The following is a 22,686-nucleotide window of genomic DNA, read 5'->3' as shown; positions in this document are numbered from 1 at the left end:
AAATATCTAGATATCTTTTGTTTTTGTCTATCTCTCAAACTGATGACGACGATAACTATCAGGAGTGCGCTCGTTACTCCGATTAGCAAAGACGACCCTGAGAAATTACTAAAAAGAGAAACTATTTCATAACTTCACTGCGAAATTATTCGTTATTTACATAGCAAAGGTAAAATTATAACGGAACAGTCGTAGGATGGTGGCAGTATGGTTCTACCCGGTTATATCCAAACAACAAAACATTACGTTACATGAGCAGTTATCGCCAAAGCAGACGGACTGTCAATTTGATCACACTCGTATTATAATATATTGACTTATAGCACAGTATGGTTCTTATGGGGGTACGAGATGTCTATCAGTTGCTTCCGTATCTATAATCTATTCGCTACTCAACATGTTGCTATATATTTAGTTTTTTTCAGTACATATAGTTGCTTTCATGTTTTGCGCCCATGATCTGATCGCGCTTTGGGTTATATCTGTTTACTATTTCTACCAACCAATTTCTAACCAGCCGTCTTCTTCGCCCTATTAGAAACAGATGACAATTCTATAGACTATTTCTCGTCAATTCCACTTGTAAACTAATTTTTACTGAATTTCTCAGTTTCTAATTCTGATAAAAATTTATATGATGTTCGCATGAGTAGACATAGATGAACCTACATACTGATACCTCGTTAGTACTATATTTCTATGCATATTAATTCCGGATATTCCGAAATAAACGAACTCAGCAATTAGCATGATCCTAATGAGGAAATTCCACTCGCTTAGTGAAAATTAATAAAATAGAGAACCTAACTCCAAGATCTGTTAGCCACATCCATCATATATACGATCGTGTTTTTCAATTTCTACCATTCAAGTTATTTACGCCGGTCCTATAAACCAAACGTTTAACTCATACAGTAGCTGGACTAACATTAAATATACCCGTAAACATATTATACAGAATTTTACGATCTTCACTGTATTTAAGAAGCGCTAGTAGTTCTAGGAAATCGCTACAAATTATAGACTATTAATACGGCCTTTTTGGGACGACGTGTTTGTAAAACACGTCACGTTACAGAGTCAATAAAAGGAAAGAACGATAGACTCCTTAATCTACATTAGCAGTGGAGCATTAAACTAAGGTAGAAATGATACTCGGCCTATGAGTACTCGAAACAACGGTATGATGAATCATGCATCCTATGACTTTAGGTCTGACGATAGTTAGAAGCAAAGCCAAGCCTATTTTTTGGCCTGTGTTTAAATACTGGAATCGTCCATGCCGATGAATACTATGTGCAGATTCGCAGTTTTTTAAAAAATTCTCTGAACTTTTCTCTCTCTGCCATTTTGTCGTCGACTCTGCCATTGTGTCGTCGTATCTTGACGCAGCTATCCATGACACTGCAGTGTTAGTGTGACAATTTTTCTTCGATAGAAAGGTTTTCTAAACTAAATTTTCTACTACAACTAAACATTTGATAGAAATACAGTTTAACAATATATGTTAAGCTAAATAGACAGGTGCTAAATACTATCTAAGGCTTGATGAGAATAAACTTCTAGATCAATCGAGACTAGTTTGGCCGAAAAAAATAATTAACGTACGTTTGGTTTCTGGGCTTCTATTTTATTATGTTCTTGATGGAAAATTTTCTCACTGAAATCAATGTATCAGATGTTTGCTCACTAGGGTTTCAATTACGTAAATGGCACATTTAATGAAGCCAACACTCAGCATAACAAGCCTTTTAATCGTAACACACCCACTTGCTTCTCCGCCATTTTTTCCAGATTGAAAAGAAGCTCTCGCCCAGATACACGTAAATTTTATTTATTTAATTGTTTACTACGATGTTTACAACTGCCTGTTTAGCATAGTACTTGCTTTCTCATAAATACTTGTACGAACATCTATTACCCACTTGTTATTTAGCAACTTAGTTTATCATTTGTCCACATTGTAGCAGAGTCGATGGGTCTGCCTGTCTGTAAACAACTGAGGAAAACATTAATCGTTCGGGACTAATGCTTCAAAGGCTTAAAGAAGCACGTTTTCGGAGCAGAACAGGGATGTAGGGAGCTGGACCGTGTCGTTTGAAGTACATGTGAAAACGTTACCAGTGAGGCTGCTTGTAGCTTGCTTGGCGTGCTGGTGACACCAGCATTTGATGAGCATGTAATATGCCCCTAAACGAAGCCAGTCTAATGGCGACAAAGACTATCCTCTGATGCGTCTTCGAAACAGTGCGTTTAGATAGCGTATTTCCTAAATGGTTGATCCATTATATGAAGTATTATAATTCGAAGTCTAAAATGTGCTCTGAGGCGTCCTTATTCAGCGAACCCCAAATCGCAGCTTTTTGCTAAAGGGCTTACATGTATTCACATAGCTACATAATAGACTAGGGAACTGGACGGATTTTTTCACATGCAGCTAATTAAAGTGATATACAATGTTGTATAAAATCAAAAAAACACGCTTCAATTTTTATTAAATGAAGGATTTACTATTTGTGATGACGAGATGATTGCCGTTTAGTTTGGGTATGGCATTCGGATTTACCATTGACACAAAGCTATTTCCTTGTTGCCTTCAGTTCAGACAATCAGGATTAGGAACGGGTACTTTGATGTTCATTAAGCTAGTCTACTTTCTACTTTACCCCCTTAGCTTTGATCGATAATTCGTCATTACAAAAACTAGCATAAAAGCTGCACCTGAGAGCCCTCTTTAATGATCTTTCAAATCTGTAGGAAGAACTTCAGCTGGCACAAATCCACAGTGGTTTTTTGGATGCACAATTTTCGAACAAAACTTTTCCGCTACACTTACTGATACAAGGTGTCGATAACTACGTCAAACGGCAATCACGTGTTTTGAGCAAGTTATAGGTCATTTACGGCCTGAACCCTACGGCCCTAAATGGTTGATCCATTATATGAAGTATCGTAATTCGAATTCTGCGGCATGACTATCAAAAAGGCATCCAGTCTTTTTTACAATCGTTTCCTGCGGGGGCGGTCACTTCCATGAGCAACCTTGTGTACTTATATTCCAAGAAAAATTACCAAAAGGTCTAAATGCGTAATAACGATCTAATTTCAGGACATCCAGTTACCGATAGCTAGAGTACTGGTTAGTGCTTGTTCTTGATACTCCACCGCATTTGTATGGTAGGAATGTGCTCGCTTAATGCTCGGACGTATTCGCCAGAATTCTGTTCTGATATTCTTTTCCTCCACCAAACATGCTTGACAAACGGAACGTCACTAAATATCCTATCTTTTATCAATTTTTGTATTAATACTTGGCGGACCGATGTTTCCTACAAGATCTAAATTATTAAGTCGAGCGAGTTTTGTATACGGAAACCTTCAAAAAGTATTTTTTTTACATGTTATTTAGCGCAAACGGAGGTTTTACATGGACTTGCACCCATGTGCATTTTTACATATTTTTTCATATATAATGTAATTAGTCGTAGATGAAGTAAGTCTGTTTAACCGGTATGATTTACTCACTATAGATCTCGGTACGCTTCGGTCTGCTACTTTTGTTCATTGGGATCAACAGTGTTCTACAACATTTTTACAACACCTTACCTAATTGCCTAGACTACTTCGTGACATGACATTTAATATTTAACATTTAGCAACTTGCCAGGTAGTTTGATAGTTTAGAAGAAGGAGTTCACATGAGTAAGTATAGAGTGCTACGGCAGCCATCCAGAATTACCTGAGCATTGACGCGATAGGCGATTGCATTTACCGCTTCTTCAAATAACCAGTTTGGGTTAACGATAAAATGCACATAAATACTGGAATTTTACATGCTTATTATATGTACACATGTTGTATGCGATAGGCGGAATGCTAAAGTCACTCGAGTGAGCGCACTCATTTGTGAAACTCTCACGAGAGACCTCTCACTGTTCCGTCCCATCTCATGTACAGTTTCCTCGACGTACGTAGTAGCTAGTTTAAGTCCTTCCTTTCTGGCCACTACTAAAACACAAGTGAGTTAGATTGTCCAGCTTTTTTCCTGCCAGGGTTCCCGCTAGGGCTCGTCTGGGGCGCTCGAAAGATGACAAGCACATTCGAGATAAGACCACATATTTGACATCAACTAATGGCAGCATGTTACGCAGTTATTGACAAAGACCAAAGCGAGTAGCGGCAGCAGAAATACTGTAGTACTCAAAACCACTTTCGGTTTCTTCATTGTCACTTAGTGGCAGTCTTTTTCATCATCATTAATAATTCAAGTTACATGCTAGCTTATACGCAAGTTATTACCGTTGCCGCTGCCATTACGAGCCTTCCTCAGAACCGGCAATGGCGGTGATAATCTCTCACACTGCGGCACGACTGCCACTCGGAGGCACCAAAGGTCTTTTTGACCTTCAAATCTCCGAGGTGAGCCAGTAGGGGAGTTCTGTTTTTGCTGCGATTATTGATTCCAGCTGGAAGGAAACTAGTTCTGCAGGAGGGGCGCATGCGCCCCCGTCATCGAGCGCTGCATGGAACGGCAAAGATATACTCAGTCGTTCGCTCGCTTATCTTTCAAAGGAGAGTGCGATGTGTGGAAATGGTTAGTAATGATGATGATGCGAACGATAACAGCGGCGCCGGGCGCCGTGCAGCAGTCTACACAGAACGTCAGGTGCCAAGAGGCCAGAAATGATATGTATATAGTAAAGTGGAAATAAAGTAAGCTGGAAAACCGTCAAACGCGAAAGGTAAACATAAGCCCGAGTAATGGTAGAAACAAACTCTATGGAGCACTTGTGAAGACTTTCGTTATTTTTCAATCGGCCCATCCTTCAACGCATCGCCGTAGACCTTAAGATTGTCGCCCCTTAGTGTTACCATTGCGTTGTTTTGCACGTCAGAGTTGTAGCGGAGCTCGGTTCGCGACAGCTACAGCAGCGGCGACAGCTGCAGCCACAGCCAATGCAGCTGTAGGACAGCGGTGGTGCTCGTGGCGGCGGCGGTTCCAAGGGCCTGTTTGTGTGAGTAGAGTTGTTCGGGGATTAGTGTGTACAGAAGAGGGTGCAGGGTCTTTGTGTCTGGGCATCCACTGTGTCCAACGGTATGTAAGTCCGGCCACAGGTCCGTAGGCTGTGTGAGGGTCTGTTGCAGGGCAGTAGCGGCCGCTGCTGCTGCTGCTGCTCTTGGCGTACGGCGTCGTGTGCCTCGATGTGGTCTGCCCACTGCAGCATCCGCCGTGCACGCCTGCCTGCACCCTACGTTGCAGAGAGAAAGACGGGACCAGTCTGGAGTGTGCGCATACGAAACATACTGAACCTCGCCAATGGGAGTGAACAAGTGCTCGAAATACAAGTGAGAGAGTGAGAGCCGTATATGCATACAGATGGTGGGGAAGAGAGGATTTGGTGAGACCACGCGGAGAGGGCGTCCTCGTTAGGTCCTCTCCCAGTCCTCAAGTTCCATATCCTAACGCGAACCTTTCCGTACGGCCGCTGCGGAAATACCGACCTTCTGCTACTCCACAGTTTTTCTGCTGACAGTGTGTTTGCCTCCTGAACAGCAGTGGGCATGTGCTGCTGTACGCAACAATGGCGCGCAGATTCAGCGGTTACTCTTTGTTCGTGTGCTGTGGCGTTTAGCTGCGTCCATTTTTAAAATTCTGTGGCGGTTTAACTATGCCAGTGAATTTTGTTGATTAAAATACGGCATGCGAGTGGTTAGGTGTTCTGCGAGATGAACGGCATAATTACGCGATAAGATTAAACCATCTTTACTTGATACTTAATGACCTACAGATGGTGATAGTTCCATAAGTGAAAGTTCAAAACCTTTGTTGTGAATTGCAGCTTCGCCTTGTCCGTGAACTCGGTTACGTTATAGCGAAGCAGCTCATACAGATACCAATGGCCGAAAAAAAATAGTTCGTGCGGCTATAACACATAGCCAGGGCGTATTAATCTGCCTACGTTTCGCTTATTGGGTCTCAATAGCTTTTTGACTATTGCGGCCGCTCTGAGTGCACGAAGAACAGGTGTATGCTACTAATGGGGCACCGAGTGTTTGTGTAGCATCTTGAAGTTGAATTTGGGTTGCGCGTCAAACGGTGCGATGTATTCTGAATGCTTCCGCGCGATTTTGAGAACTTGCTCCTTCACTAGGATTGCTACAGCCGTCCTATCAAACGTAGTAACTTGTCCATAGAGTTCTTAACGTGCAACTGACCTAATCACTTGGACGTGTGTAATGTCTGCAGCTATAAGTAGTGGGCACTCCTCCTGGTACAATGCAACGAATAATGAAGATATGGTTGAGGGTGAGATAAGGAAGATCTGGAAATACTGTATTATGTATAGGTGATGCAACAATACCTTAATGGCAACACGGATAAAAACTAGGTGTTAATTCAGCGATTACGCCTGCTGCTACTACTGCTTCTGCTGTTTAGATCTGCTGCTGTGTTGATTCGTTATTTCTGCTGAACACCTGCGAGCCCATCGCGGCGTTGCTCGTGATAATAACGTCTTCCGCTTCAACGAAATCACGATTTTACGAATATTGATTAAAATGACAAAAAGGCGTATATTTCGATGCAGTTATTGGTGCATGAGGCGCTTCTAATTGCCTAAGCTTAATCCTAAGCTATTTAAACGGTTATTGCTCTAATAAGGAGCCGTGACAAAAGTAGGATATAATCGAGCTAAGCTTTACCAACAAGCTAGCTTCCTGTAGTTTTTAACGAAAGAAGCTTAGCAAATATACAGTCATGCAACAGTCGAAAGATGTCCAATGACTTACGTTTTGCTGACAGCTCCCACTTGAATATTCTCGATCTTCTCCACTTAGCAAGACAAAGGCGGCCTTGCGACGCGATAAGTGAAGCGATCGAAAAGAGAGCTGATCCCTGAGCTCATTTAGATAACAACGAACTGTTTAGTCATTCGCAGCGCCAAAAGACCCAATGGAAATTTGGGCATATGAACATTGGGAGACACGTCCGCTCAGCCTTTATCTTTGAACCTCTTTCAAATCGCGGATTTCAGTTACCACGACTGTTACAATTAATGTTTTTGATACGAATAGTGTTATTACTTATTCAGCATTAGTAAAAACAACAACAATAATAAGTGCCGAGTCAGTGATAAAATCTACCATTTCGCCATTAGCATTTCCACTCATCTTGACCATCTCGCTGGAGTAAGGCAGTGTGAGGGTGATGGCGCTTAAACTTCACCTTAAAAGATTCAACGGCCTCAAAGACCGCAGTGTGTGGCAAGCTCGGGCCACGTTCAGAGGTGCGTATATAGCAAATGATTTCAGTGCGTAGAAAATACTTTCGCGTCAGATGTCCGACCATCAGGAACTGTAACTTCGTAAAAATGTCAAGTTACATGCACAACTTCGAAAGTCGCAATCAAACAAAATATAGGGTGAACGATGAAAAACGTATTATGAGCAGGAAGTCTAAATAGTTCAATAGTCTTGAATGTTGAATGAATGATTTTGGTATAAAATGATAGACAGGACAAAGAAGTAAATCTGGTTCAGATGATGGCATTTAAGCCTTTCAAGTTCACATAATGTATCCACGGTTGTTACCATAACATTTGCTTATTTGACGTTTATACCACAGGTTTTTAACTGATCATTGAGCTACCTATGATGATATGTAAGCGATTGCTGGCGGGGCAGTGGGCTGGCAGCGGTTTTCGTTTGTGGCGCAAATTTGGTGGCGTCGGGATTGGGCTAACCCGGCAGTATGACCATGCACAGAAATTTGCTTTGTTTTCTATTCTAAAGACATTCAGATATAATATAAAATTTCATCCATTCGGCGACATGCCAACGTCTCCATACTGTCTCAATTTCTGAAGGCTGTTTATATTTTAAACGGCGATGTAAAGTATGACCCAGAAGCTATGACGGGCCGTGAATGGCATGAAGCAGGCGGATCTATGAAAATCCTACAGTTCACACGCCACTGTGAATTTTCATGACATCCATTTAGCGTGACAACAGGCGAATTTGTTTTTGTTTTTTTCTTAGCCTCCTCTGTACTGTTCTTTTTTTTTTTTTGTGAACGAGGTACGCGCATGGGTTGCAAAAAGTCGAGGACGAACCATGTAGAGCTCGCAGGGAAGGCAATCCTAAGTATACTTGCACATGTTATATCCTTCGATAGTCTCATTCATTATCGTTCCTGAAAGGTGCGATTTTTAATGTGTTATTAGATTACATCTTCTACCTGTTAGATGCCGAATAGGCCAGAGATGAAGTATTCAAAAGGACTTTTAGGAAAGGGTGTAACGATTGGGAACAGAAGCTTCGGTGCTTACTGTACATATCTACGGTGCGGTGTGCAAACATTTTCTATCGTTAATACCGTAGACGTTTTGATGAATCATGCACTCAGGATACCCATTTTAAGTGTTCCCCCCCCCCCCCAATAGTCTAATGTAAACTGACATGAGCGCCCAACATGTGCGGGAGCTAGATTCGTCAAAATTTAGCTTCTTTTAAATTTCGGAGGTGTCTAATGATCGCAGTACAGCTGCAATTACATATCCATATATCCTACTTTACACTGAAATATGACTTTCCTTATACTTCGTGACATTTCGTAAGACAAACCGAACAATTTGATCGTACAAAAAAAATGACTGTTCAGGAAAAAAAATATTTTGAAACAGGAACATCTCTCACACACTGGCAACACCGGCAAACGTTTTTTTTTCCCTTCAGGTGAATTCATGACCAACATTTAGACCCGTCATTTAATGACTCTATGTATATAGAAGATTGACTAGTAAAAATATAAAGCAACTGACCAATTCCTAAAGCACCATAAGCGAAACGTATTGAGAATACGTGTATTTCAAAATTGGAGAAATGCGTTTTATTATCTTGTTTGATCGTCTGAGTAACAGTTCGATTGTATAAGTCGTTACCTTCAAGCTATTTACAGTGTAAACGCATTTAAGGATTCAAATGTTCTCTTCAAGCTTAGTTTTCTTTAAAGTTAAGTTCTTCTCTGTAAGTTAAGGAGTGCAACATTGTTAAGTGCGCTTCCCTAACAGGTGGCTGAAATAGCGGAAAATGCCAGAAAATACGAATGAAAATGCATTTTATCCATTTACTCCAACTTTACAAAATGTGTGGTTTTAGAACACTTAGGTTGCTCTCGGCTGCCTCGATTCTGTTGGAACACATGTTACTGAAATTCCAGATACTTTAAGGTTCAGAGGTAAGCCAGTTACGTCGACACGTCGGGTATCTTTCTATGGAAGATTCAGTTTGTACAGTCGTTGTAACTGCATATCAGTGCCTGTCGCTAGAAGACAGGCTCTCTTATAATAGGCCACGTGTTGTCATTTAGAAAATCAGAAGCTATCCAGAAACCAGAAATGTGTATACATGTATTTACGTCGAGGTACTGCAGCTTGCGAGCAGCTGCTGATGCTTCTTGTCGAATGTTGTCGTCCCAATGGATGGAATGGAACTCAGCGTGACGTTTTAGCTCTCCGTCTAGTTCCCACCTGGATCACCTATAAAAGCAGGAGGGCTCAATCAGATCCATTGAATTACATTGCATTGAGTCCACACGTACGTATTCTGTGAATTTGCGACTCAATATTTGCGTGTCACCTTTTCTTATTCCGTTTAGTCATGTTTTTTCATGCAGCTTTGCTAGGCGTTCCAATTATTGTTTCATAGGTGTTGTTGCTGTTGGCGGTGAGATTGGTGACAATGCGATCTAACTGCGTATCGCAGCAGCTCCTGAGGTTATTCTGCTTCCGCTCAGGGCAGTGGGGGGTAAGAGCGTGACACGGTGTAGAAAGAACGTCGCGTGCTTGCTGAAGCGCTGTGTCCCTGCCCAAAGCAAACACGCGGGGGAGACGCGGCCAGTCGCGATACTGCCGCTGATACAGGCAACAATAACCGGAAAGGAGCTAATTTCAGCATAGAAAAGAAAGAAACGAAGTGCGTACAAAAACCGAATCACACCGGTAAGACGCCGTGTACTAAAGGCGATAGCCAGTTGGGCATGCAGCCAGGTAGCTGGTAGATGGATGGATGGGTAGAGAAATTGAAAGCAGTCTTTATTCTCGACTAAAAGGGGCCCTGCTCGCTACTGAGCCTTGATTCCATGGATGTGTGTACCTAAGGTATTCGGAAAACGTTCATGCTAAAACGTACACACATTGAGCGGCGTCCTCTTTAGGCTGTCGCGGGCAGTAAGCATTTGCCTATAGCCATGCGCCTGTTGACCGCTTCTGTATGGAAAAAAATCGATGTGAGTGAAGGCGGTCATTGTCTTCTGAAAGAAAATTTCCTTGAGTAAACAGTGGTTGTGGTGAGAGATCGTAGCTAAAAAAAATAGAGTAAATAGCAGTATCGATTAATATTCGATACTTATGTGCTTCGTGTGCGGTCTACATGTTTGAAGTATAGGCACGCATTGCAGGCCTACATTGACCAGCATTATAATCGTCTGTGAGAAGCTCTTCGCAGCGATCGGTATAGTGAGAAGACGACAGAGAATCAGTGATTAGGGACTACACAATGTACACAGGGCGTACCGATACGTTTCAATCTATCAGCAAACGTACTGGCTGTCTTCTCTCCTTTGTGCTATGAGGCTTAAGTTATGCTAGCCACAGGCGCACGCATTGTCATGATGATTACGATTTCGAACGCTGTTACCCTGACAATGATAATATAACTCATCATTTTCTTTACCGAAAAACTTCTCGTCAATTTTTGCTCCCGTTAGGAAAATTGATTTTGTAATCTATGATGAGCAAACAATAGGTGCAAGAATTACATTTTTTTTTTTATTGTAATCGTGCTTGATTTACTAGCACTGGTTTACAGACTGCCTTAGCTTAGAACCTTCGTAGCTTTTCGAGCAGCAACAGCAGCAGCATGTATGATAAGTGATCCGAGCGTCTCTGTTGGAAAAGCCGTAAGCCCGCCTACATATACGGTATTTTTAACCAACTCTTTTACTGTTTATGTAAATTTCCCCATCAAAGGGATTCCGAAAGCGCGGAAAGCCTAAATTTATATTTTCCGATCTTTGAACCGTTATTCCGCCTATCTATTTTCTCGGGTTGCCGAATACACCGAGGCAACCCAGATAGCAAAAAACATCCCTAGGCTTTATTGCAAAAATTGCAGAAAGTACACAAAAAAAGTAGTTTTCCGATTGATATTTAGTATCATGCCCTGACAACGCACTGAGCCAATCGAAATACCTGGACAACGCGGAATGCTAAGCATGACTACAAAAGGAAAGAATCATTAGCGTTTTTCGTAGGCATTCGACGTAGAGATACCAGAAGCATTGCTTTGTAGAAATTTCTCAGCGAAACGATCACTCTTGTTGAGTGAGCCGAATTGGTAAATAGGCCTAATTTGTTACACCTGGAATAACCAACGCCAGGACGGTCACAAGTCAAAGACAATTATATTCAAAACATAATTAAGGTATTGGTATTGAAGGAGCGATTAGGGATCACAAATGATAGCAATTTACATTATATAGTCTATGACTGATTGTTGTTTAATACTGGCAGTTTTAATAACAGTAGCGTTTGTACAGATTTTTGCGAGGTTGCCAACTATCGGTATGACCTGGACGAAATCGAAGTTTGAAGTTATCGTACTCTGCTATTGCCATAAACAATTTAATAGAAAATATTAATTTAGTCATCAACAGTATATTAACGCTAAAATTGCCAATGTTTTGCCTCGGTTTCTTATTATTTATATTACTTCTATGCTACGTAGGATACGTATTGTTGATCATTCGATATGCGTATAATTACCCGAATTATTTATATACACCCATTTATATACATCGAAATATATTTAATTGGAAAGACCGATAATTGAGGTGAACATATTGGCCACTGATCACTTCATGGCCACTGGAATGCTCCGAGTGAAAATTATATCCGATAAACTTTCGAGTTAGGCTTCATATGTAGCAAGGGTCTTATGGCAAATAGCCAAGTAACCGGACGCGTATTTGTCCAATTTGGAAACCACTCGTGATTTACTTTAGTACGTGCACGTTATCCCACTGTTACTCGAATAAAGGCGTCGGGCGCCATCGAAATGATAACTGAATTTAGACGTTCTTGCAAATTATGCTCTTAAAGAGTACGCAGAAAAAATGCCGCCCGTTTGAGACAAAGTTGGGGAAATGAGAAGCTTCGGCCAGTATCATTACTGGGTTTTTGTTTTGACCGGCGACCCGTTTTCCTCGTAATCAATCCAGCAGAAAAGTAATTCTTGAGCAACATACGAGCCATACGTATAACGGATTGTGAGAAACGTGTGTTCCTGTACACCCGTGACTTGAAACAGCGGAAGATCTCAAGTCTGCCCCAAAAGGCATTTTTATATACATTAATATAAAATCTCCAGCTGCAGCAAGACGACAGCAATAAAAAATAACTGTTGCCGTTCCAACTACGATGTGGCCTGATCTATCCTACTGCAGCTCATGTCTATGAATGTTTACAGTATATAGAGGCTCAATAGAGATACTATGCATAGACACATCTTTATTGAGTACGTAGAAAAATGAAATCACCCCCTGGCAACGGATCAGCAAAGAACTGAAGTGTACGTATATTTACTGAATGCTCAAAAAGAGTTCGAACAAAGATTAAAATGTAGGCCTATTCATCCCTTCTTATATATTTATCGCTAATCAAATGAAAAGTTCTCTCTCTATTCCTCGCTATCGTGTGATCTACGAAGTCTGTTCTCTTGTCTGATCAAACAAATAATGCATCTTCTTGAGTACCAGGCTAACGAAATTGACCTATTATAAACCTTGATCTGTAAGACTAACAAAAACGTTGGTCTACTAGAAAACGATAAGTATAAACTATTGGCTAACGACGACTCTAGACAATGTAATATGTGATAGGAGGGGGGGGTCTATGCGGTTCGTAGATCACCTATCTAGTACGAAATTGGGCTATTATTAAGCCTCGATGCATGTCCCTTATCTATGAGTATAATAATTTATATATTCATAACTGTCAATCAAGTTACCACGCGACGATGACGACACCGCGGCCGCCTTTAAAGCTTATATAATCAGGGGCCACTGCACAGATATCGTAAAAACCGATTTTTTACATTTGACAATTGAACGCTTTACTACTTCTCGGTTTTTGCATAAATTCTTTCATTCACCCCATAGCACTGCTCTTCGACCAATTTCTAATGAGTGTTGTTTAAACATAATTAGCTTTTTCTTTCCACCTCTTACTGTGTATTGTCTGCTATAAGAGATCGGTCCTCACAGTCAATATCCGCGTACGTCTTTCTCACCCGGTCATCTTCGCCACTCAATGCACATTTATTGGGCACCTATTTATGTAACCTTTGAACGTTGCTCACCATCACCTATGACCTATATGGATATGCTCAACAGTATAACAATACAAGTGACTGGTTGTCCAACTCATCACGAAAGCTTAGTTCCAGTTTGAGCGATGGTACGCTTTAACGATCGACACACGGGGCGAATGTGAGTGTAATGGCGTTCATTTTACAATTCTATAAAGCGGACACCAAACATCGAAAACGTTAACGAGATGCAGGATAGCCAATTGCGAACGTTTTTACTTGAAACATGAAAGTTAAGCGATATAACATTGCGGCGCTCGTTCGTGACGCTTTCATTTTACCATTATTCTATAAGACGCCATTATACTTTATGGTTCCGCATAAATATATACTATCGCTTGATTAAAATTGTGCTTTGCAGATGATCCGAGCCGGCGGGACCAATTCACTCTTTATATGGGCCGACTCCTTTCTTATATTCTTTCCCTTTGCTTGTCATACGAATCGGGCCAATGTCCATTCATGTAAATATATCTACTTCACAGGTTACAAGCGTGCATTACAAAGTCAGTGTCAAGACCCGTGCATTTTGAAACGGGTGGGCTTTTGCCACAGCTCTCAACTCCTCGTTAATAACCTTCGCAGGAAGTAGTCAGCGAACTTCATCTTCTGCTCCACAACTTCACTTTTGTCTTTTAGTTTCAATCCAGTGATTCATGATGCTTCCAATAATGAATCTTTCGCCCGATATAGGATTTATATGGTGAGGTATCTCTACCGCTCTACTTCCAAGGCGGAAGTGAACCGCACGAAATATCTGCTCTTCGAAGTTTTACTGCAACTCACTTGTTGCAAGTCCGGATGGCCCGATGGTACCAGAGTGAATAGCCTTCAATTCCAGAAAAAGTGCCGACTCATCTTGAAATAAAACAAAAAAAAGGGTAAAAGACGCTGCGAAATACCGTAGCATCGCTATAAGATAGTGCTATTTTACGAATTTCAAACTAGTCGATTTAATATCACTCGGTAATCAGCATGAATTGTCTCCTCTTCCACACCACAGGTGCGTATGTATAAGACCCACTACTATTTTTATATTTTTAACCGTTGTGGCTACGTGCACGTTCCATTTATTTTAGCTTCTACTATACTCCGAGCTGTTGCCAATGACAATAGTTCATTAGCATATATTTTTTAAATAAATAAAAGACAGAGAAGCAGGGGGCGCTGAATGTCAATATGTATGATTTGGAGAAATAAGTTTATTGCAAACTCAATTCTTGGATTATTAGTTTTTGTATATTTTTGCATTATTTTTGGACCTTATCGCCAGCTTTGGTTCATTTAAAACGTTTGAGTGCACTTACTTCGATGTGAAAGGAATGACGTAGCGACGAGAACTTTTCATTAAGTTGAATTCGCTCTTTACAGAAACTAGTAGAGTATCTGTAAATAACCTCTAAGTTGAAATTTACAGCGTCATAAGCTTTTGTGGCCACCTAACCAAACAAGCTAACGTTTACCATCATATCGCGTAAAAGGTGTGTGATGTTCATAGCATGGTTAATATTGGATCTATACAGCATAGATATATATGCTTGTGATCCGTTTTATCCCTTTGCTTCTGAGTTGTTAACGAACGGAGTTTAGCAGACTACCAAAGGGTAGGCGAAGCGACGAAAGAAGTGCGCAACAGCGTCTGTTTTTCGTTCGTTTTACATTCGGAAAAGGTAATAGATTATGGTGACACTTCGCAAGTGCCACACAGAATACAAACGACACTTGGTAGCATAGAGGCGATTGATTAGGGAAATCGAAAAGACTGGCTTCCTTACGGACAGGTAAGGCCAGAGCGATCATGAACCGGATATAATAGTTACAATATTGCTATAGCGCGATGCAGTGAGCATGCCGATCGAGCGACATCAATACAATGCTGTATTCAACAACTTGGCCTACCAACAAGCGGCTCGTGACGCATTTTGAAGGCAGAGTCGTATCTTTCTATAACCTGCAACAAAGGGGTTGACTGTAAACAACCTTTGATTTAACCTGGCCACACCATATGGAGAATAAGCGTGAAGCCACTCTTCCAAGACGGTTGATTTTGATATCAGCCGGCGACATCGAGCATATGCTGCGCCTTTGTTTTCCATTCCAAACGTGTTGAAATATAGCACGAATTTTTGGCACGCTTTATATATGAAGCTTTAAATGCCCACTTAAACATATACGTGTGTTAAATGAATAATTAGGTTTAAAAATACTGGAACCTTTCTGACAGCTGAGTGAAACAAATTGGTATATGTTGGGTAAATGCGTTTTCGTATGCGGAAGAGCATTAAAGAACTAATACACATTCGCGAGCATTTGTATGTGTTTGCTAATCATAATTTCCCATAATGATTTTGACGAAGAGGGATATTGGTTCCCAGTTGAAAGTAATTTAGCAAAGATTTCTATTATCAAATAATCTTACCATGCGCTCCATTCACTTCAGTGCCGTCAATAATGCAGTACAGTTTAATCCGTACGGTTAGGACGTGACATAATTAACTTCTAAAGTTCTATTAGGTCCGTCAGGGATGTTATAGGTAAATATGTTATTTTTACAAAGAATGGGTAGCATTTTCTTCCAATTTGTGAATGAAATTGTTTGATTCCCTAGATGATTTAAAAAAGTTTAGTAGTATTTCATGTCTACACAATATTCGTGAAGGCCAGTTGATTCTTCAGCTAGCGACTCGGCGTAGGAAGCGAATTAAACCAAAATAGTCGTAGCTGATAAACATATCCGCATCGAATATCTACATACAATGTTAAACAATAAGCAGAATTGTTATCTTAAATAATGTTCCATAGCTCTTCGTACTCACTTCAAATGTTTGATGCTCGTCTACTTTAATTTGGAACCTCATCTTCCTACGTCGTTCCCTAGTTCTCATTCGAATAGTAACCCCACACGCTATTCGCTGAAAAATTTACTTTGGCTTTTCCTAGCCGCAGCCCGTCCAACCCACTTCACCACCAGACCCATTATACAGTTGACGGTAGTTACCGTTCAGCATATAAGCTCTTACATTTGTTGCTAACCCAATCATATTGAGCTTGTCGTCTGATGCGCCGTTCATCATATAAATAGAACTGTACGTAGTCAGCAGCACACTTTTCGAGGGCAGGCACGAGGACGGTACCCTACACACACGCTAATACTTATATACATGCACATAGAGCGTGTCCTGAACTTAATTGCAAACCGTTCTACGCTTGAGCTCGTCTCCTGATAGGTTGAATATCGAAAAGACATTTCATGGCTTTTGGCATGGAGAATTTTGGGTGTCTGGAGATTTAGGCGCCTAGCAAAACGTGGCGCTCCTTGAGGTCACCCCCAAAAGTTATAACAGGGGTAAGTTAGTCATACTAGCAAATACAGCTTTCAAAATCAAAAAATTACATTTCAGCGTAATAATTCTATCGAGATCATAAATTAGCATAAAGGAGAAATAATCGTTGGGTGCAGATCACGATTAAGGCAAGGAGTCACCTTAACTGCGTCAAACCAAGGAGAAACCTGTGTTACGACATAAATTCCGAATAGTCCGCCACTATTCTTTGTCTTTAAGACTCACGACTCAAGGTTTGGATGATTCGAGAGCTGCAACTGCAAAAAAAAGCCCAACGTTATTTTAAAATTGTTGCTAGCGCCCTTTCCCTACTTAATTGCAGTGCCGAGATCCCTGGAAGTGTTGTTGTTACTTAAGGATCGTAGCCGAGTTTATGTGGTACTGTGTAATCGCTTTTGTTTCCTGTGGAAAAATTGTCATATTCTGGTTCAGACAAGAAAACTTATTTTTGATGGATCACCATTTAAGGATAGTACCGCTGACCTTACAGAACCAGCTCTAAAGGAAAAATCACACATGGCTGTTTCATATACGGCAATGTTACCCACTAGACCCTTAAAATAGCTTTTCCGTTAGTATATTTCGAGATCTGTTGTTTAACCCTTAAATCAAGACTCAATGTAGCTCCCTATTCTTAAATAACCTATGTCCTTTTGCGATTGAATTTACCAGCTATCCAATTGAGACACGAACGTACACAGACAAATGAACTCAAAGGTGTGTTTGATAGGTCTGAACATATGCGTAGTACATAAGCGGCTTTGATCAACCGAAATTTCCTTTCGAATAGTATAGAAATTGAGTGAAATTTGGTAAAATTATGCTCTAAATAGTAAAATATTACAGATTTATTAGCTAAAAATCCACATCGTTCAATGAGATCGCTCTTGTGAATAAGTTCCTATCATTGATATCATAACTAAATAAAACGTTAGTGGGTGATGCCGTAGAACATTTATGAACTTAGACGATTCATATGACATATTTAAACCAAAATAAATACCTTTCCTAAATAACCTCAAATTTAAACGTTCGACTCGTTAAATTTTTTGGTATGAGAAAAGGCTTATCATAACTTTCGCTTAGCCGTACCGCAAGTTAGAAAAACACCTACTTGGTAAAATTTTAAGTTCAGCACAGTCTATCTATGCGCTTTCGGTGGCGTTTTATAATCAGGAGCTTTTTTGGTCAGTGATACCTTGCTTGAACCCTGCAAACATCTACAGGATACATGCCCGGCGTGTTAACGTTACCGTTGCCCTGTAATAAACTGTAAAATAACATGACATGAATACACTATCCCTCCAATATCATACGCCAAACTATAGGTGAAATAATGAAAAAGCCTAGCCATCTACCTATTCTAATATATAATGAATACATAATGTAATCTTTGACTAAAGGCCCAGTTCCTTTTTACATATTTATTAAATGCACATTTGAAAGCTATGCTTTAACCTACCCAATGCGTCTCAGCGCGCTAAGATTCGTCATGGGTATCGAGATGATAATTGTTTACTTGTTCAAAGACACGCAACAGGTAACTATTGAAAATATTAGGGAAATAAAATCTATCACGTCGTTGCCATCGCTTTAAACAAACTTTATTAAGGTAAAAAAACGTGATGGTGAATTGCGTTAGACATTAATTGTTGTCGCCCATACTGTACCCTAACAAAGCAGTGTTACCTAGGTTAGCATAGATCTCTATACACAATAATCAACTTTCTCTACGATAAGCCTGCGACCCGACCCGATTTACCCAATTCATATACCAAAGGTCTAAATTTGGTCAGCGATGCATATTCTGATTTTACGCTCTTTCTGGAGAAAGCAACAAAGTGTTTATAATTATGTACGTTATTAGTCACAAGTTATCGTGTCATCCCTAGATTTATATAGCAATTTGCGGATGTTTGCCACGTTTGATATTAACGGCGTTTTGGATAGCTTACGATACTTGGGAAGATGAGAAAAAGGCTTATTCTTACACTGCATTGCACGCCTGCATATCGACGTACACATGTGCATCCGCACTTGTAAGCCGTACAGACTGATCGACATCGAGCCCAGATTTGGGGCGCTTACTTGTGCCGCGATCGCGACCCCAACTGGCTACAACACTATACACGGGATACGATTGTGAACGACTCTAATGTGCTGTTTTCATTGAAATATCCTCAATGGCTAACATGTACATACTGTCAGTTAGTGGACAAAGCGAACAGGGATCCTGTAGAATTAAGGGAAAAGCAGAATGTCGAGAGATACGCAATCGTAATTTTATTTTATTATTCATCATAACATTATCCCTATGAATTCCGTTCAGATAATTGCAATAGTGCTTGAATTCATAGACACGTGCGTAGCTGACTAAACTTCTGAGCAGCCGGGCTCAATGGCGATGAACTATTTCGGGTAATTCTTGATCCAATTGCACCACTTGACACTGCACCAGACTGGCGCAGCCTGCACCAGTTGGATCTATTTGAGGCTATCACGTGTGTCGATGTTGTATTTTTTTTCATAGGAGAAAACCACAGGTTCTACAGGACTATCAATAAAATCCACCGTACCTTGGCGTGTTATCTGTCTAGATTTAGATAAGGAAATGCGCAGAAACGACGTTCGCGATCATCAGTTATGATGACTTTCATTAAACAGTAAAACCGATAAGGTGAGTCCATTATAGGGGTGTTGATAAATTACTATATATATGATTGCATTAACACACATTCTTTTGGGTGTTCGTAAGAAGAAGGGCCGCGTATTTTCAATATGTGCTTTCTTTGAATCCTTAAATCCTGACGCTCTCGGTTAGAGTTATACATGTAGAGTGCTTACTTTAAGGAATTTTCTATGATGGGATGCCTTCGTAGTTGTACATAGTGGCCTCTTCAACCATGCCTATTAGGTTCACTAATTAGATGAACGGGTTGCAAGTCGCACAAGACGAGCGCTGGGGCGCGAAGGCGGAACTCATTTATTTCGGCTAACACGCATTTAAAATGCGCTATTTGCTCTTTCTCCGGGCCAACCCACGCCCGGAACGTCTTACAAATTCCGGCTTTGGGGTCTTTTTGAGCATTATTACGAAAACCGTAAGGTGCGCGTGCATCGCCTCGTAACCACGTAAATTACGTGTCCTTCTGACCGATGAGCTATCAGAAGGCTTCATTAGTGAACCACCAGATTCGTATGAATATTGTATTCCATTACATTTGTTTCATTTCATCATTCATCACAAAATTGCGATTTTTAAAAACCACACGTTCGGATAGGGGTATTGTCGGTAGTGGAATGGCGATGGCTAGTCTAAAATAGATCCACCTTTTGCACGGCCAGATTAGTCTGACAAAATTAGCAGCATTTTTTATGACATGGTAGCAATATAATATCGATTTCAATTTATAAATCAATGGTGTATCTTTTGTTTTGTCGTTCGAATCTAATCATCGACTAGGTGGAAACATAAATACACTCATCGCATATATAGATACACTCGAAATTGTAGGGGCTAGGTTAACAACGGAGGCAACGAGTGAGTGTTTGATTTGGTAAAATAAGAGCGGCCTTTCCTCTTGCATAAATAATGGATTAACGGAAAGTCGGAAAAGAACCTTCTAAACAGGCGTGCGTGCTGGTATTAGAGAAGAATTTTACATTTCTATGTGAACAACGTGTATAAATTATCACAACTCAGCGCGTGACAGACATTTACAAAGTCTAACACTTATTATACACTTTTTTCTGTACCTATTGAATCCCAGGATGGCAGGAGAGTAATATGGCGAATACTACGGAGTCTCTACATTGGCCCATTATGCATTTATCAAAGGAAAATAATTGACGCTAGGATATAATATTAGAAGAATAAGGAAAGGCTGAGAAGTTTGGGGCAGACTATATAATGAACACAATGTTTGGCTGTAGTGGGCAATAAATAAACGCCTCTAATGTCTACCCTTTTTTCCTTTACCAAGATAAGATTTATCTATATCGAAAGTAAGCTATAAATAGCCTCAAAAAGACTGTCCGTTTGTTTTGGTTACCCGACCTAACCTGTGAAAGCTCGCTAGACGAATAAAGAGAAATTTAAATATATAAAAACGTTAGCCCTTTTTGTCTTGGTTTCTTGGTAACCAGATTGATCTACCCTCCATCTGAAACATTTCTCAAATGTTTCAAATGCTTTTTTCAATATTTTCATTTGCATTATAACTTGCTTTTTCAATTATTTTCCGTTTTTACTTAGGCCTAGCCCGTGCCCAAGTAAATAGTTTTTTTATGCCTGTGCCTGTTTTTGGACGAATTGGCTTTAGCTGTACTGGTCCTCCTTATTACATTTGAGCTAACAAATGCGGTGCATGGTCCACGACGTTGGCCTGCACTACAGCCGTGACGTTATGCGTGCGTTTCCTAATGCTGTGTAATAACGTCCAATGTGGACAAAAGCTATAATAGGTCATTTTCAACGACCTTTTCTTCTACTGGAGCAAGTCACAACATCTCCGTTACTATTGTGTGTTCGCGCATACGTACGTGTTAAAAGACACTATGAAGGTAAGCAGCATATATATTTGGTCAAAAAACCTGGAACATTCCTTAAATCGGCTCGGTAACGTTTTGCAGGTGTCTTGCAATGCGAGTGACTCAATTACCCCCTCTCTGTCTTTAGAAAATCTATTTTTTCCAAGCTAGAACGCAAACAACAAGGACAGCGTTCAGTATTTGTCGAGTTAAAGATTCCTAACATCGAGATATAATGAAACACGCCACTGGTCAGCAATACAAAACGGCCAAAAACATACACTGAATCTTCAGCTTATTTAGCTTAGACTCTTTCGTTCAGCCGGTTCGGTTCCCGTTGAATGAAGAATGATGCAGTCGGTCCATTATAATGACAATAGAATCGAATTGATGACGGAAAAAAGAGTCATGCAAAGCACTTCAGACAAACCCGACAAAGCCTACCTGAACAGAGCACTTACTTTCAATCGTTCATCACGAACAACTAGATCGGGACAGCCACAACGTCTGCTAACTCGCCAGTGCTAGCGCTTGATAAATCTGAAATCGAACATTACCAAGCCTTTTGTGCTCAAAAAGAAATAGGTAAAGAGTATAAGTAGAACGCAACAAAGAACAACGGCTATTAGACCCTTCTTGTGGCTACTCGCATTAACTGGACGGCGCGGCAAACTTAAAAATCAGATAAACAGTTACCATGGAAGATCGTTTTCCTAATATCACTAACGCTATGATACGTCGACCCCTAGATCTTCTACATAAATTGATGTCTAATAAAAATAAATTTAATTAAGTTTCGAAGCAAGGAACTAGTATGTCTTGGCTTAATTAGGTGGACATGAAAAAGTTCCATCCAATAACAACGACATCGGTGACCGCAAATTTTTATTTGGCCAATGCCTGACCTCGTCTCTATATACAACCTCGCTAAACTGGTATTTTTTAAACAATAATCTACTGTTCTAAATTATTTTAGGGGACTAGCCAGGGAAGGACGCTGGAAACCGGCCGAAGTAACGCCATTCATCCAACTGGGTTTGTTTCATATTACAGGACCTTCTTTTTTTACGGTGTTCCAACTCCTACGGATTTAAGGCTCACTAACATAACTTATCTGAAAAGTAACAGCCATTCAAGACACTTCTTGTCGAGAAAATCAAGGAAAGACACACGAGGCCGTGCTGAAAAAATATCACATGCAAAAGATTTGTATGGCAATTAAATGTATAAGCCGGTGTGAAATTAATTATATAGATTTTTTAGAATTGGTAACTAAGCCTTGTGCGTGACTTCTATTCGAGTTGAATCAGGCCGTTTAAATAGAAAAGATTACGTTTTTGTGTGCAATAGGACGAAATCGCTTCTTATTGCATATGGGACACTTCAG

General features: G+C 40.4%; 1 protein-coding gene and 1 long non-coding RNA gene across 3 annotated transcripts in view; both read left to right on the top strand.

The window, feature by feature from the left end:
* Positions 1-6,649: 6,649 nt before the first annotated feature.
* The window catches only part of LOC111262420 (otoferlin), a 41,961-nt gene continuing 25,924 nt past the window's right edge, over positions 6,650-22,686 (top strand). The window contains exon 1 of one of the 2 annotated variants that reach the window (XM_086969099.1): positions 6,650-7,286. In XM_086969099.1, the coding sequence (XP_086825225.1) occupies positions 7,208-7,286 (79 nt within the window). In that variant the 5' untranslated portion in view covers positions 6,650-7,207. Of the gene's footprint in view, positions 7,287-13,646; positions 14,429-22,686 lie in introns of those variants that run through there. The other variant, XM_086969100.1, reaches the window with a different exon arrangement.
* On the top strand, positions 18,833-20,884 carry LOC111262421 (uncharacterized). Its single transcript, XR_002681600.2, has 2 exons — positions 18,833-19,446; positions 20,540-20,884. It is a non-coding gene; the product is annotated as an uncharacterized LOC111262421 (long non-coding RNA).

The sequence above is a fragment of the Varroa jacobsoni genome, unplaced genomic scaffold (assembly GCF_002532875.2).
Source record: "Varroa jacobsoni isolate VJ856 unplaced genomic scaffold, vjacob_1.0 scaffold_662, whole genome shotgun sequence".
Classification (NCBI taxonomy): Eukaryota; Metazoa; Arthropoda; class Arachnida; order Mesostigmata; family Varroidae; genus Varroa; species Varroa jacobsoni.
This window is presented reverse-complemented; position numbering and strand designations above follow the sequence as displayed.